The sequence below is a fragment of the Stenella coeruleoalba genome (assembly GCF_951394435.1).
Source record: "Stenella coeruleoalba genome assembly, chromosome: 14".
Classification (NCBI taxonomy): Eukaryota; Metazoa; Chordata; class Mammalia; order Artiodactyla; family Delphinidae; genus Stenella; species Stenella coeruleoalba.
In genome coordinates, this window is record NC_137160.1 from 73,387,250 (window position 1) to 73,403,617 (window position 16,368).

Sequence of the window (16,368 nt, forward strand, 5' to 3'; positions counted from 1 at the left end):
GCAAAGAGATGAGAAAGGATGATGTGGACTATGAGAAGCCATCACTGAGCAGTTTTAAACCACTGGAGGCTGCTGGGTGTATGGTGGGCAGCAAAGGAGTGTGTGCAGATTTGTCTTTTGGCCCAGTTTCTCCTTCATTTCATTCATCCATTCAATGAATATTTATTGAATACTCTCTCTGGGCCAGACACAGTACAAAATGCTGAGGACACAATGTATTTGGGACTGGCCTGAAGACAATGATTTATTGTTAGTAGCTGCCTTCAGTTTAGTCTTCTCTGAAACTTTTTTTTTCTTGCTGTCAAACTGGCATATGCTACATAACATATGCTATGCTCTATGCTCCAGACTGTGCCAAACATTTTGCACAATTACCTCATCTTCCTCACAACAGCTCTATAGTATATACCTCCCCATTTTACAGATGAGCAAACTGGCTCAAAAAGGCAAGTGATTTGTCAAAGGCCACCCTCTCATAGATGGGATAGCTGATATTGGAACCCAAACCTGGATAATTTAGAGGAAAAGTGCCATCACACCATGAATTTGCTGAAGGCAGAATGAGGTGTCTTCATCACTTTTGTATCCCTATCTGCCTGGTACTGTCCTTGATACATGCGGCAGTCAATAAATAATTGCTGAATGAAGTGTTGGTCATTAGCTCTCAGGACCTTTTTGCAGGCAAGAACGGGACTATTGTCAAATGCAAATTCATCAAACCTAGGTAGAATGGCTTTCTATACATACTGTGCTACAGTATGACTGCAAGGGATACACAATTAAGTTAGACCTGGCCTCAGCCTTCAAAGAACTGTAAAGGTTATAAACGTCTTTCTTCTATGAAAGGCAACTGCACGCCCCTGTTTAGATGGAAGAAAAATAAGTTTCTTCTTCTTTTTTTTTGGTTGCGTTGGGTCTTAGTTGTGGCATGCATGTGGGATCTAGTACTGGGCCAGGGATCAAACCCGGGCCCCTTGCATTGGGAGCCCTCAGAGTCTTAACCACTGCGCCACCAGGGAAGTCCTGAAAAATAAGATTTTAGGGAACTGTTGCTTATTCCTATTTTTTTCGGTTGATAAACAACAAATAGAGAAGAGAGTCACCGAAGTACTCCAACTGGGCTCTAAAAATATCCTCTGACGTAAAAACCTACCTCTTTTTATCATCCCAAGTGTTGGGGAAGAGAGAACTAATTCCTTTAACGATCTTTAAAGAGCATCTGCGGGATGCTCACTACAGGAAACGGAATACGGGAAACACTTGTACAGTAGCTGGACCGAGAGTAACACAATGTCTGGATTACGTACATCCCAGAAGCCACAGCATCTTCACAGTGCTTAGCACATCACACACGCTCATTAAATAATTGTTCAACGAAGGTAGAGCGTCGCGCAATGATTTTCCGCAGGCGAGGAAAAACCGCGTTGCCGTATTTACCTTTTCGGGTCACGTGACCGTGCGCGCCCAATCCTGTCAATCCGTTGGCCACACCCCAGGGACGGAGGATTATGGAGTAGGAAATGTGATTGGGTATCTTTTGGGCACGTGGCTCTCGGTTCCTCTTTTCTATTGGTGAACAGCGGCCCAGTCCCCAGCCTACCTCCGCGCCTCCCAGACTCAGGCCCCGCCCCTCTCGCGCTCGGTAGGAGGCGGGGTCGGGGGGGGAGGAGGAGAGTCAGCGCAGGCGCAGTGGTTGGCGTCCTCGGAAGGTGGGAGGCGGTGCGCCCTTCAGAATCCGGCAGGGAGGACAGAGTGGGCGAGTCAAGTGTGAAAAGACGGTGACCTCCTGTGCGTGTGACGTTGGGGTCAACTTTCTTACCGTGCGCGTCCCTCTCTGGGTCTCTCATTCCCTGCACACACGCACCTCTTCCCCCAGCTCCCTCTACTAGTTTCCGGCTGGTAACTCCTCCGTTTCATTCATCCTGGGGAGGCACCGAGGGGACCAGGAAAGTGGGGTGCAGGAAATCAAAATGGGGCGAAAAGGAGGAATGGCCAAGGAGAGAAGCGAGTAAATTTCGGACGAGCCAAAGGCCTCTGGGGCGTCCCAAGTTCTCACTTGAGTGCCCACCCCCTTCAAGAGAAAAAGAAAAGGTGAAGGAATTTGCAGTTCTGACCATGTTTTTGCTTTTGCTGTTGCCTCCGTTTGGAATGATCTCCCTCTCCCCGCTTGGTGATTGCCTATTCATATTTTAGGACCCAACTGGGGTCACTCTGAAAGTTTCTTGAGCCTTGCCCTTCTTCCTTCTCAAAGTACAGTTGCTTAGTTACCCCACCGAATTTCGAGAACATTCAAAAGAGAGCGAGTTCAAAACTGGACTGGCTTTGATTACTGGCCTGGTCACTTTAGGTGACCTTGGGCAAGTTACATAAGGTCTGTGAGCTTCAGGATCCTCATCTTTAAAAAGAAGTAACAGTGCGTGGATCTTAGGGTTGTGGGAATAAGGTAAGTAAATGCGTTGTAAAATGCTTCCTACAGTGCTTGTTGTAAATGTTCAATAAATACTGTTTCCGAAATAGAAGGAAGGATACTCTTTTTTTAACTTTTTGAATGAAAGAGCCTTTAAATTCTATAGTGCTTTACAATTTTCAAAAGTTTCATACACGATTTCATATAATCCCATCATAACCCCCCACCCCTATATTGCCCATCCCCCCTTCCCTCTCCCTACTGGTAACCACTCATTTCTCCTCTATATCTGTGAGTCTGCTTCTTTGTTTTATTGACTAGTTTGTTGTATTTTTTAGATTCCACATATAAGTGATATCATACAGTATTTGTCTTTCTCTGACTTATTTCACTTAGCATAATGCCCTCCAAGTTCGTCCATGTTGCTGCAAATGGCAAAATTTTGTTCTTTTTTACAGCTGAGTAGTATTCCATTGTATATTTATACCACATCTTCTTTATCCATTCATCTGTTGATGGACACAGGTTGCTTCCATACCTTGGCAGTTGTAAATAATGCTGCTGTGAACATTGGGGTGCATGTATCTTTTCGAATTAGTGCTTTTGTTTCTTTCCAATATATACTCAGGAGTGGAATTGCTGGGTCATATCGTAGTTCTATTTTTAGTTTTTTGAGAAATCTCCATACTGTTTTCCACAGTGGCTGCACCAATTTACATTCCCACCAGTAGTATAGGAGGCTTCTGTTTTCTGGAAGAATATGCTTTATTTTCTTTAGAAAGGCTTTATTACATCAAGCAAAGCTTGGCTTTTGTAATTTTTTTTTTTTTTTTAAAGACAAACAGGTACACAAAAAAGAAAAGTGGCTCTGGGGAAGATCCGAGTGAGTCTACTCTAAGGAATACTCAATAGGAGACAAAGGTTTGGCAGGTAGGATGGCTTCCCCTCCCACCCTCCTCCCATACTCTAGTGATAATGGCTGATATCTGCTTACTGTGTCAGGCACTGTGCTGTGAGCTACACATGCATCATTACCTTGTTTAGTCTTCGTAACCACTCAATTGGGTAGCTCCTATTATCCTCATTTATAGAGACTGAAGCTTAGATAAAACAACTTGCCCAAGTTCACCTAACTACTAAGTAGCAAGACAGGGTTGGAAATCCAAGTCTGTCTATTTTCTAAAACTTTCAGTGCCGTGCTATATTCCTTTTCTATTAAATCGAGAAAAAAAAATTCTGCTTTCTTGGATGAGTTTAATTTTCTTTTTTCTTCATGAAGTGGAATTGATCTCTTTTGTGACAGAAATTACGGAAACAATCTGGATCTCAGAGCACCATCTTGAATCTCAACAAGAATAATATATCTGGAATTAACTATTATAGCTGGTGGCAACCTTTGCTATTCCTCAGAGCAAGGTGACCAACTCATCTTTGTTTTAGCACTTCAAGTCCTACATCCGGAAAACCCCTCAGTACTGGGCAATCTGGGATGGCTGGTCATGCTACCTAGGAGTGTCGAATTTCCTATCCGTCCTGACTTTGATCCTCTCAGGAAATGTTTGGCATTCACTGAAGACTGACCTTTATGCATGTCCAAGCATCTCATGTGGGATTAGCTCATTAAGTGAGCTAACATGTTGTAAAATACTTTGCACAATGCTTGGGATATAGTGTGCTCAACAAATGCTATTATTTTATTTCTTATTATTTATTTTTTGGCTGCACCACACAGCACATGGGATCTTAGTTCCCCGACCAGTGATCGAACCCGTGCCCCCTGCTGTGGAAGCGCGGAGTGTTAACCACTGGACCACCAGGGTAGTCCCAACAAATGCTGTTATTTAAGGGAGAACTGAGAGGATATTCAATTTATGACAGCATGAAAGAAGGAATATGAGTTAGTGGGAAGGAGATTCGAGTATTCTGTACTTGTTTGCCTTCATGACTTATACTTACTAAAACTGTGATAGCAGAGCAGTTGTGGAAGCAACAAGGAAGGATATGACTGAAAGTCACAGCCAAAGCTGGGCTTATGCAGTTACAACCATGTAACCAGGGCAGTGAAAGCTGATAGCACCCGCTAGTAGAAGTCTGTTATTCCAACCGAGGGCACTTACAGCAGGTTGGGGACTGCTGTGCTGGTGGAGAGCAAAAGATGTAAAGTAAGGAGACCTGAGAAGCATCAGCTTCAGGAAATACCAGGTTCCTCTTGAGACAAACTTTTTGCAAAGAATTCCATCTCAGGAGGAAATATGAACAAAACAAACATTCCTAAGGCCCTCAAGACTCGGTTTCATAAATCGTGCCAGCATTAGGTGATGAAAGAGCCTGCCTTCCCTCCCTCGCAGCCTAACCTGCTCTCCACTGCCCACATTTTAACCATTCCTGGCCGGGTGTACTGTTGGCTTCTACTTCTACTTCAGGCTGACTTCCTTCTAACTATAATCTTCAGACAAGTAGGAAGCGTTGCTGTCTAAAAGAACTGGGAGAAAGATCTACTCGGATTCTCGTCCTGGCTCTGAAACAACATACTGTGGCCTTAGGTAAGTGTGGATCTTAGTTTCCTCAAAAATAAAATGAAGGGGGGATGGACTAAATTTCCTCTCCTGTCATTCCATGCATGACTCTGTGACATATTCTGGTAAAGGATGAGAGTACGGGAGGTAACACATCCTCTGTGAGCCACTTGAGAGCAAGAGGTTGTATCTTCGTAGGCTTAGTACCTAAATACAGGCTAAATACAGTGTTGGTCAGTAACCATTTATGAGATTTGTGGATGAGAATGGCTTGGGATTCAGAAGACCCAGATTTGAATGCAATTATTGGTGGTACTGACTGTGGGTAACTGAGCAAATCTGGTTCAGAGCACCTTAGCATCTCTATCTGCAAAAAAGCTGGTGTGAGATTTACCACAGCCTTATGACTCTCCAGAATTAATGAATGGCTGTGAGCGAACCTACAGCTGTGCAGGTGAAAAGAACTCTGTGTTTTCAAGATCTTGGGTTATCCCAGTCAACTGAAATTTGCTTCCTAGGCAGATGCAGGATGAACATGTATTGCTTGCCCTGATTTTAGACAAAAGACTACCCAGAATAGGCTGTGATTCTTTCATCCGCTTCGCTTTTTGATGAGATTGTGCAGAAAGCTTTAGCCTGCGACAATGATTCTCTCTGGCTAACACAGTAATCAAACAAGTCTTGCTGCTTCCCTCAGCAGAAACAAATCAATTTAAGAACCCACTTGGGAATTCACTGTTTCCTCTCTGCAGACCAGGTTCAAGGCTGGTCTCATTCTGGCAGCTGAAATCAAGCAGAAATCCTTAGAGAACCGTGTCATAAAGCCACATTCACTTTTAGCTGATTAAAAAATATAAAAGTAACAGCCCACATACCTAATGTGCTATTTAAAAAAACGCTTCCTCTATTCCTTGGTTTATAAAAAATTCATTCATATCATTGTTCGTCTTTTCAAAAAATATATGAGAATGGTTCAGTTAAAGACATTTAAGCATTCGGAATTATAAATTAAGTCGTTTCCTTCCCCCTTTACCCACATTAGTGAGATCCCTAGGTTAGTACTCTGGAGGTACATATTTCCTGGGCTATTTCTTCTGCCTGATGAGATAAAAAGGGAGAGAAAGCAGTTTTCCTATCAAAAGAAGCTGCGGCTTTGAAAAAGTCCTCTTCAGGGGCAAATCTCATCAGCCAGAAGATTTTAACTCCTGGGCTCTGAAAGCTGCGGGGTTCAGAGATGGGCTGGCAGAGAGATGTCGGTTTGCTGCCCTCTGCAGGCGGCAGTTGGTAAGCCTCGATCAGTTAGAGGAAGCAGGGATGAATCCTTAGGGATCTGAAAAGAAATAAAACAAGTTAATGCCAAAATAAGCTGCCAGTGGGGTGGAGGAAATGATTGTGTACATCAGTCTACCATAAAAAACCCACAGCATTTAGGGAATGTCAAGATGGCCACTCTGTGCTGTTAGGTGCAAACAGGATGTAATAAAATACTGTACTGCTTGATTCAACTTTCGTAAGAATCGATTTAGATTTAGTTATACCAGAATGTTAGATTTTGGTTATCTCGGTAGTGGGATTATGGGTAATTTGTATTAAAATCCTTTTTACTTATCTGTATCATCTAAACTTTCTGTAATAAATATGTATTATTCTAGTAACAAGAACTAGTTAAAAAGTGATTTGCCAAGGCGACTTCTTGGTTGCTAGCAGTGTTCTGTTCCTTGATTTAGATGCTCTACATCGTCATCAAGCTGTCCACTCATGATGGCTGCGATTCTCTGTATGTCAGTATACTTCAATTAAAATGGTTTTTAAAAAGTGGTGTTACCGGGACTCTCACACATTGCTGGTGGGAATGCAAAATGGTGCAGCCACTTTAGAAGACATTTTGGCAGTTTCTTACAAAACTAAACATACTTTTGTCATATGATCCAACAGTCTCACTCCTTGGTATTTACCCAAATGAGTTGAAAACTTACATCCACACAAAGACCTCCACATGGATATTTATAGCAGCTTTACTTTTTTTTTTTTTTTTTTTTGCCGTGCTGCGCAGCATGTGGGATCTTAGTTCCCCCACCAGGGATCAAACCCATGCTCCCTGTAGTGGAAGCACAGAGTCTTAACCACTGTACTGCCAGGGAAGTCCAGTGGCTTTATTCATAATTGCCAAAAAGTTGGAAGCATCCAAGATGTCCTTCAGTAGGTAAACGATAAATACCATGTTAGTGAACAGGGGCAAGGAGTATATGGGAATTCCTGCACTTTCTGCTCAATTCTGCTGTGAACCTCAAACTGCTCTAAAAAAAATAAAGTCTTTTTCAAACTGGCTGTACTCCTCTGGGAATACATTAAAAATTATTGAATTGTATGCAATAAATGAGTGAACTGTATGATATGTGAATTATATCTCAAAGCTGAAAAAAAAGCTGTTATATTTTTTTAAAGTGGTTGTACTCGTAGGTGAAAATATCAATAGATATAAAGTACTGACACATGCTACAATATGGATGAATCTTGAAAACATTATGCTAAGTGGAGAAGCCAGACACAAAAGGCTACATACTGTATGAAATGTCCAGAATAGGCAAAAACAGAAAGAAGATTAGTTGTTGTCAGGGACCAGGGGGTGGGGAATGGGGAATCACTGCTAATGGGTACAGGGTTTCTTCCTGGGATGATGAAAATATTCTGGAATTAGTGGTGATTAATGTGCAACTTTGTGAGTGTACTAAAAACACGTTAATTATATACTTTTAAAGTGTACTTTTAAAGGGTGAACTTCATGGCCTAGGAATTATATCTCAATAAAGCTGTTATTTTTTAAAAATGGGGAAAAAGGCAATGGCAGATTTTGGAACATTGTCTTAAATAGCTGTGTGCCTAGAATTCAAAAATCAGTCTTTCGAACAATATAGCGTAATGCACGTTAAAAAATTAGTTTCAATTAAGAATGGCAGCGCTTCCCTGGTGGCGCAGCAGATGAGAGTCTGCCTGCCGATGCAGGGGACACGGGTTCGTGCCCCGGTCAGGAAAGATCCCACATGCCGCAGAGCGGCTAGGCCCGTGAGCCATGGCCGCTGAGGCTGCGCATCCGGAGCCTGTGCTCCGCAACGGGAAAGGCCACAACAGTGAGAGGCCCGCGTACCGCAAAAAAAAAAAAAAAAGAATGGCCATACATTAAGAAACCTAGACCCTTCTCTCTTTTGTCAGTGCTCTCAGTTGAGCGGGAACTGGAATCTGGTATCTGAGAAGGCATTTTACCATTGGCAGCAGAATTCAAGTGAAAGTCCCAGTTTCCGGGTCCGGAATATCAGGCTGTGGTCAGCGTGGGTCTATTAAAGGCAGCAGCTCTCCGCAACGAGAATCCAGTTTCAGACATGCCAAGTCGTCCGACCGTGTGGGCCCGATGTTCAGTATTGCAATTGGCAGCTTCCTCTCCTGGGCAGTGAGGATGAACCTGTAGCCCGAGTACACCTGTTGGAGCAGAAGACGCAGATAAGAGCTCTCTAGAGGCAGGAAGAGATAAACCAATAGGGAGCCTCTCCCGGGCTCCCCAGCCCGCAAAGGGGGCAGTTACCATCCCGACACCAAGTCAGTTACCTGCAAGGACGATCCCACCACCAGGAGGGAGTCGGCTTCTTTTACCCGCTTGTGCACAAAATCAACCTTGTCAGGGTTCACCGTGTCCCCGAAGAAGACGACGTCTGGTTTCAGGGGCCCCCCACATCGAGAGCAGGGCGGGACCTGGAAGCTCTGTACCTGCTCCTCAGTGAGAAAGACGTCACCGTCCGGAGCCAGGCCATGGGCCTCAGCGCTCCAGGTGGGGTTCAGGACTTCAAACCGCTCTTGCAGTGCCCCTCGGGGAGTCTGCTCACCGCAGCCCAAGCAGAGGACCCTGAAACCAGAGAGGAGGCCAGCTGTGCTGGGGAGGCACGAAGCTACTGAAGACCTTTCACCCCCAACCATCTCTAGCTCCTCCGTCACCACTTTCTTTCCCTGACACCCACCGTGTTTTCCCCGCTTTATTAATACCTTTTCATGACCTCTTCAGCTACCGCCTTCCTTCCACTGCCAACCTTCTAGAAAAACGTGCATCTGTTTCCTTACTACACACTCCCTGCTTAAACCTTCTGCTAGCTCACTTTTATCCTTAACATGACTGCAAAGCCTTTACCACATTTTACTTAGTGCCAAAACCAGGGTTTTTTTTCCCCCTTCCCCCTCCATCCTCTGCTCTAATCATCTGCTGTAATTGCCGCTGTCCATTGCCATCTTCTCTTTAAAACACTTTCTGGGGAGTTCCCTGGTGGCCTAGTGGTTAGGATTCCGGGCTTTCACTGCCAGGGCCCAGGTTCAGTCCCTGGTCAGGCTAATAAGATCCCACAAGCTGCATGGCCCTCCAAAAAAAAAAAGAGAAATTTGAGTCCTTTGTCCACTGCTCTGTGCCCATCGCCCATAACAGTGTCTGCACATAGCAGGCACTCACTAAATAGCTGTTGAAAGAAAAATGGAAGTTGGTTCCTCTTCTGCTCCTCCAGCCTCCAACCTGTTTTCTTTCCACTGTCCCTTCCTGGGGTGTCTCTGTGGTCACTGCTACAGTGCCTCTGTGCTAACAGTTTCCTCCTCTATACAGGACTCCACTCCTGCCCTCTCCCCCAAACTTTAGTCCAAGTCTCCTTGATGGTCCTGTCAAACTTAACTTCTGTCGTCAATCCCCTTCCACAGCTTCTCCATCACCTTCCTCCAGTTACTTGGGCTGAAACCCTTGGAAAAAAACTTGTTACTCAGTTTTCTCCCTTTACTCTCTATCTAGTCAATCATCAGACTGTGTTGGCTTTTTTTTTTTTAACTTAAAAGGCCTCCTATGAAATGACAAGAAGTCTTGGATTTGTTTTAAAATATTTCAAAAGAGACAGAGAAAGGATAAGTAGACACGGTAAAATCTTGATAAAACTCTTTGGATCTGGGTGATGGTATGTGGGAGTTCATCATACTACTCTCTTTATTTTTGTGGATGTTTGAAATTTTCATCATTAAAAAAAATTTTAATGGACCCATAGCCATCCTTAGCTCTCCCATCCCCTGATGCCACCTTGGTCTGAGTCTTTCCAGCTGACTTTCCTGAGCCACTCTAACTCTCTAATCCTGTCCAGGCTTCCTCAAATGCTATTTTTATCATATTGCTTTCTTGCTCAGAAACCACTAACAGTACCCTTTGGTCTCTCACAACAGACCCAAATTGCACTGCATGATTTTCAAATGCATCCAGGATTTGGGTCTAGCCTTCCCAGACAATCTGATTTCATACTAGCCTCCAACGAGACCAGGCCAGACTCTACAAGTTCCCTTCATTTGGAAAGCCCTCTTTCCCCTCCTTTGCCTAGTCATACCTGAGCTATTCTCCAGCCCCACCTCACCCATAAAAGATTACTCCAATCTTTACTAACTCTGTTTCTCTGAACCTGTAAAACATGTCTATCAAGAACCACATAATTTAACAATCACGTGTGGAGTGGTTTGTTGTTAAACCTGTTATTTTTGGGTCTCCCACCAAACAGATTACAAAATTCTCACATATTAAGCAGACCACGTTTTATATTTTGGTTTTGACCTCTCCACACCAGCAAGTGGCACACCAGTAGCACACCACGTGTTGCAGACACCCAATAAATATTTTATGACTGGCAGACTGATTTCAGTCCTCAGAGGGTGATCTCTGGGGCTTACAGATAAGGAAACGGTCTCCAATTAGATACAAGTTACTGCCAGGGCTACATATGGTCATTTCATCAATATTTATTGGGTTCTGGCTATCCTGTGATCTATGTATCTAGGCACTGGAGACCCAGCAGTTTGTAGCATACGCTCTGCTCATAGTTCCCTCGGGACACTCAGAGGGCACCTCCCACAGTTCTCTTATAAGTTCCTGTGTCTCTCCTGTTTAGGGAGTTCCCTGGCCATGGAAGCCTTCTCCGGAGGAGCAGAGTCAAGTGTTAGGGAGTTAATTCCCCCAGAGTGACCCTCAGCCAATGAAGGATGGGAGGCAGTGGATAAACACCCCAGTTCCCTTTGACTTCCAGTGAGACGGTTCTGAAGCTGCTCTACAGTCAGAGAGCCCCTGACACGCTTGAGCCCCAGATGCCCCAAGCAGTAACCCACTCATTAGCAAAACCTTACCCTGCCTTTCCCACTTCCCTGTTTCACTTCCCATTCCCTCACTGAGTTTGCTGGGATCAACCCCAAAGTAAACAACTTCCTCCCAAATCATTTCCTCGTGGTCTAACGAAGACAACAGTGACCAGGACAGCCAAGGTCCCTGCTCTTATGGAGCACATGTCTGCATTCACACTGTTTAGGCTTTCCTGCACCTGTGCATGCATCCGTGGAGTTCTGTCAGGCGCTGACTCCCCGCCTTGGTGTGCAAGGCATCCACATTTTGGGTCACCAACCAGGACAGCTTTCCGAATCTCTCCCAGTTGCTCAAAGCCCAGTGTGCAGGGTTAGGCTGGTGGGAGGAGAACTGAGGCCAGCCCACAAAGTTTCTCGCCCAGTACCGCTGGCGGATTTGAGCGATCCGTACAAAATCCCCATGCTGGATGGGCCTCCGGTCCGTGCGGGCATAAAGTCCCACCTTTTCTGACCTGTAGTCTGGGATTCCCGACTCAGTGGAGATTCCTGCCCCAGTCATCACTAAGAGTCTCTTGGAAAGGGTGATAAAGCGCTGTAACTCTTTGACCTTCTCAGAGTCCAGAGGAGGACTTGGTGGCACAAATAACCCAGTGGATCCGCGTGAGCACTGCTGGCTGAGGTTTGGCACCCAGCGGCCTTTTGCTGTCCTGAAAGTTAACCCAAAGCTCATCCTCATTCTAGAGAGGGAAAAAAAAAAAGCATCAAGTGAGAAACTGGGTTTTGAAAACCAGGGTAACCAAGGGAAGGGGGGAGGGGCAAGATGGGGAAGGGGATTAAGAGGTACAAACTACTATATATAAAATAAATAAGCTACAAGGATATATAGTACAACACAGGGAATATAGCCAATATTTCATAATAACTATAAATCGAATATAAACTTTAAAAATTATGAATCACTAAGTTGTACACCTGAAAATGTCAACTACACCTAAATTTTTTTAAATTTTAATTTAATGAAAAAAAACCCACAAAACTGATGAATGGGTAAACAAAATGTGGAGTATATAAATGAAACAAGATTAACCAAGGGTTGTTAATTGTTGAAGCTGGGTGATGGGTCCATGGATGGGGGTTCATTATATTACCTATCTCCACAATAAAAAAAAAAATTGGTGGCGGGAAATTCCCTGGCAGTCCAGGGGTTAGGACTCTGCGCTTTCACTGCTGAGTGTGCAGGTTCAATCCCTGGTTGGGGAACTAAGATCCCACAGGCCATGCAAAAAAAAAAAAAAAAAAAATTTTTTTTAAAGTAATTTCTTAGAGGAATGTTTGGATTGCAGATGCTCTAGTATGCCCAGAACAGTGGAAGTACAGAAATGCCAAAAGCCATGAGATGAAGGAAAAAAAAACTTCCCCCACAAAAAGAGAAAAAAAAAAAGAAGGAAGGGGGAGGGGAATGGCAGGGGGAGGGGGAGGGACAGGGAGAAAAGAATGGAGAAGTTTGAAGAGAAGCTAAAATGTGGAATGCTTTGCCTTAGAGGTAGACAAAACTCCAATATCTGGACCATATTAGCTTAGCAGTCATATAGTATTTGGAGAAAACATATTTGAAATTAAATAGACAAAGTGAACTAGGGCAGGTAACTCAAACATATGCCTGCCTCATGTTGCCCTTGATCTAGACAAAAATGAAAGCAAGAGCACACGATTATCAACAGAATAGAGATAAAAAAGGGCTAAGCTTAGCCTAAAAATATATAGACAAACCCTAACTAACTCTAGGCAAGAAACTAAAAAATAAAGAATGGAGGGGTAGCATCCTTATTTCCCCAAAACAGCCCACCCTAAACGGGATTTGGGAGCAGGTTACTAATGAGATTTCAACTTACATCTGGAAGCTGCCAACCCAAAAGCTATCTAATAATCAGCAAACTGGTACTTTGAAATATTTTATGAGAAGGGTGACAAGAGCCAACAGCACTATATTGAGAAATGGCTGGGGAATAGGAATTTGTTGGCATTGCATACAATACTGTCCTCTGAAAGATAATATCTAGGTATGAGAAAAATGTACTGGAGAGTAGTACAGGTTTTTACCTAATATGAAGGCTATCCAGGGACTTCCCTGGTGGTGCAGTGGTTAAGAATCCGCCTGCCAATTCGGGGGACATGGGTTCGAGCCCTGGGCCGGGAAGATTCTCACAGGCTGCAGAGCAGCTAAGCCCGTGCAACACAACTACTAAGCTTGCGCTCTAGAGCCCGCGAGCCACAACTACTGAGCCCGCGTGCCACAACTACTGAAGCCCACATGCCTAGAGCCTGTGCTCCGCAACAAGAGAAGCCCCCACAATGAGAAGCCCCCGCACCGCAAAGAAGAGTAGCCCCCACTCGCTGCAACTAGAGAAAGCCCACGCGCAACGATGAAGACCCAATGCAGGCAAAAAAAATTTAAAAAAAAAGAAAGCTATCCAACCAGACCATATTTCCAGGGGTGGATTCCATGCTTATGAGAACAGCCTACTGATAGTGAATTAATCAATGACTGCAATAGCTGGAAGGACAGCTCCCAGATAAACAATTCACTTGAAAGGTAAGCCCCCTTCCCCCCACAGATACTTAGAGTGTATTTATAATCTTGCTTTGTAATCCAAATCAATCTTTGGTAAAATCTGGAAGGGTGTGAGCTAGTTCAGCATCTAATAACTCACGGATGTAATGAACACTGGGGCCCCAGGCTTAGAGAAAAAATTGACCTTTGCTAGGGGTGTGTTGGTAAACTGGCTTCCCCTTTACCCTCCTCCTCAAAAAAAGATAAAATAAAATAATCCTATCATGGCCAGTTTCAGGCTACCAATGGTTTATCTAACAACTGGCCAGTAAATTCCCAAATATTTAACAACTGACCCTCACCAGTACAAACTGACTCCACACCCTCCTGGGTCCTTTGAAGTCCAACCTGAAACAACAAGCCTACCTTTTTATTATCTTTTTAGTAATTTGTTTTGGTCAAGAATTTCTAATATGTTCCACAAAATAAAACTTTGTCCCCACACTAGACTATTTCATAACAGCCCAAGCCAATCTGTCTTCCTGATCTCCTAAGAACCTACAGCCAGAGCTCTCCTATGCTGGGGCCATCAGATGAAAATTAACTATGGCTGGCAAATCTGCCAAGGCTTTCTGCATCCAAGGGAAACTGCATATTTTGGTTTCTGAAAAGAAAGGGGGGGGGGGCTCTAAAAAATAAAATCTATTTTAAAAAGGAGGGAGGTAAACTAAAAAATTGATAAAGCAGAATTCTAGCATAATATAAGGCCTATTCTGTCTCTCCCAGTAACAGCTGGCTGGTCAGAACTGAATTTCTTATAAACTTCAAAAAGTTAATGGTTTACCTCAATATCTTTTTTAAGTCCCTTAATTGCTCATTGTTAATATATGACTATATCTAAAGATGTCTCTATCAGAGGAATACATTTATATTTTTAGTTAATACTATCCCTTGGGGGACCGTGTGTCCCATAAACCTACTTCCCATTTTATAAATCAGAATTATTTTATTTCTTCATAAACTAAAGAAGCACATTAGCGTTCCAGTTTAGCTGATGAAACTGTTGCTCAGACTTTTCGAGATTTTGATTTTATTAATGTAATTAAGCACATGCATACCTTTTATTCTATTTCCCCCATATTCTGTTAGTTTACCCTCAATTGCAAATAGGGCTTCTTGGACAAGGTGAAGGGTAGTGAGACCTGACAAGGCATTCTACCCCAGCTTTTTCTAGCTGTAAAAACAAGGCCTTTATGTAATATTAGATAAAATGCAGAAATTCTCCAGTGACACGCACCCCATATGTAAACATTATTTTATGCTGGGCTTTCCAGATCTGGGATCAGGACCCTGACTTCTCCCTGACATTCCACAGCAGTGAACAGCTAAACAGATAATCCCGATTCCTGAGACCGGAGGGCTCGGGAAACCCCGCTGAAAAGACGCTCTGTTGGAACAGCTGCTCTCTCCCAGGTCCTATCAAAGGGCAAAGAGGAGAAGTGGAATCATCAATTTATAGAAACCTGCAGCCCACACAGAACTCACTTACCTTCCACAGCTTAAGGGACACTCCGCGCCCGACAGGGGGACCGACTGGCTGTATTTGCACTTTGGGAAATGTAGTTCATTAACCTGAAATGATGCAAGAAAAACTACAAGTCCCACAAACCTCTGGGCTTCACAATCGAGGGACCCAGGTTTTCCAGTAGCGTCCCCTGTTGGCCTTTTGTGGTCAGAGGCTTCGAACCCTGGTACGCGATGTGCAGCTGTCTACCTAGCCATCATCTCTTCGAGAGAAGCGGTTAGAGCTTGTACGTCATTGTTCTGAGTGCAAAATAGTACATCCAAACAGCGTTAACTTAGGAATTCATTCTTTAGAAGCTTTAGTAATGGATCTAGGTTTGACTCATCCTCAACTTCAGTGTTTCAGAACCTTTCCACTCATGGAAACGGAATCAAGTTCCCACCTTGCAGTGAGCTGTGAAGAAATACATTCACAAATAGCTGAAAAACTGATGTTTTTACAGTTAAAATGAACCATTAAAGTGAAATATAATATACAGGGACTAATGTGTTTACCCACGTGGCTTCTCCAACTTTCTCATCTTTTTGTTTGTTTGTTTTGGCTCCGTTGGGTCTTCGTGGTTGGGTCTTCAGGGTTGGGTCTTCCTTGCTGTGTGCAGGCTTTCTCTAGTTGCAGCCAGTGGGGGCTACTCTTCGTTGTGGTGTGAGGGCTTCTCATTTTGGTAGCTTCTACTGTTGCGGAGCACGGGGTCTAGGTGCCCCGGCTTCAGTAGTTGTGGCACATGGGCTTAGTTGCTCCGCAGCATGTGGGATCTTCCCAGACCAGGGCTCGAAACCATGTCACCTGCTCTGGCAGGCAGATTCTGATTCTTAACCACTGCGCCACCAGGGAAGTACCTTATTTCTCATCTTGTGTTTTTACTAAATTAACCAACACAATGCCTGGGTCTTACCCCCAGAAATTCTGATTTAATTGGTCTGGGGAGACACTTGGGCACCAAGTCGGTTTACAAACCTCACAGTTGTTTCTAATATGTAGCCAGTGAGAACCACTGATCCGTAGCATTGCCTAAATAAGACATCGATTTCTAAGTGTTTTAGAACATATCAAAGGATATGCTAGCACTGACCTTGAAGACCACTCTAAGGAACCACTTCCCCCATTTTAAAATGAAGTGAGGGGAATTCCCTGGAGGTCCAGGGCTTTCAGCTTTAGGCTCCGAGCTTTCACCGCCGAGGGT

At 43.9% G+C, this 16,368-nt stretch overlaps 1 protein-coding gene across 2 annotated transcripts; it reads right to left on the minus strand.

The window, feature by feature from the left end:
• Window positions 1–2,987: 2,987 nt before the first annotated feature.
• On the minus strand, window positions 2,988–15,314 carry SIRT4 (sirtuin 4). Of its 2 annotated transcripts, none has more exons than XM_079942149.1 (5): window positions 15,273–15,314; window positions 11,292–11,789; window positions 8,524–8,818; window positions 8,185–8,397; window positions 2,988–6,253 (listed from the first exon to the last, which is right to left on the minus strand). In XM_079942149.1, exons 2-4 carry the CDS (start codon window positions 11,786–11,788, stop codon window positions 8,245–8,247), a joined length of 945 nt encoding a protein of 314 aa, XP_079798275.1. In that variant the 5' UTR covers window position 11,789; window positions 15,273–15,314; the 3' UTR covers window positions 2,988–6,253; window positions 8,185–8,244. The 2 variants fall into 2 exon arrangements, with proteins under 2 accessions (XP_079798275.1, XP_079798276.1); XM_079942150.1 differs by lacking the exon at window positions 15,273–15,314 and adding an exon at window positions 15,153–15,184.
• Window positions 15,315–16,368: the final 1,054 nt, after the last annotated feature.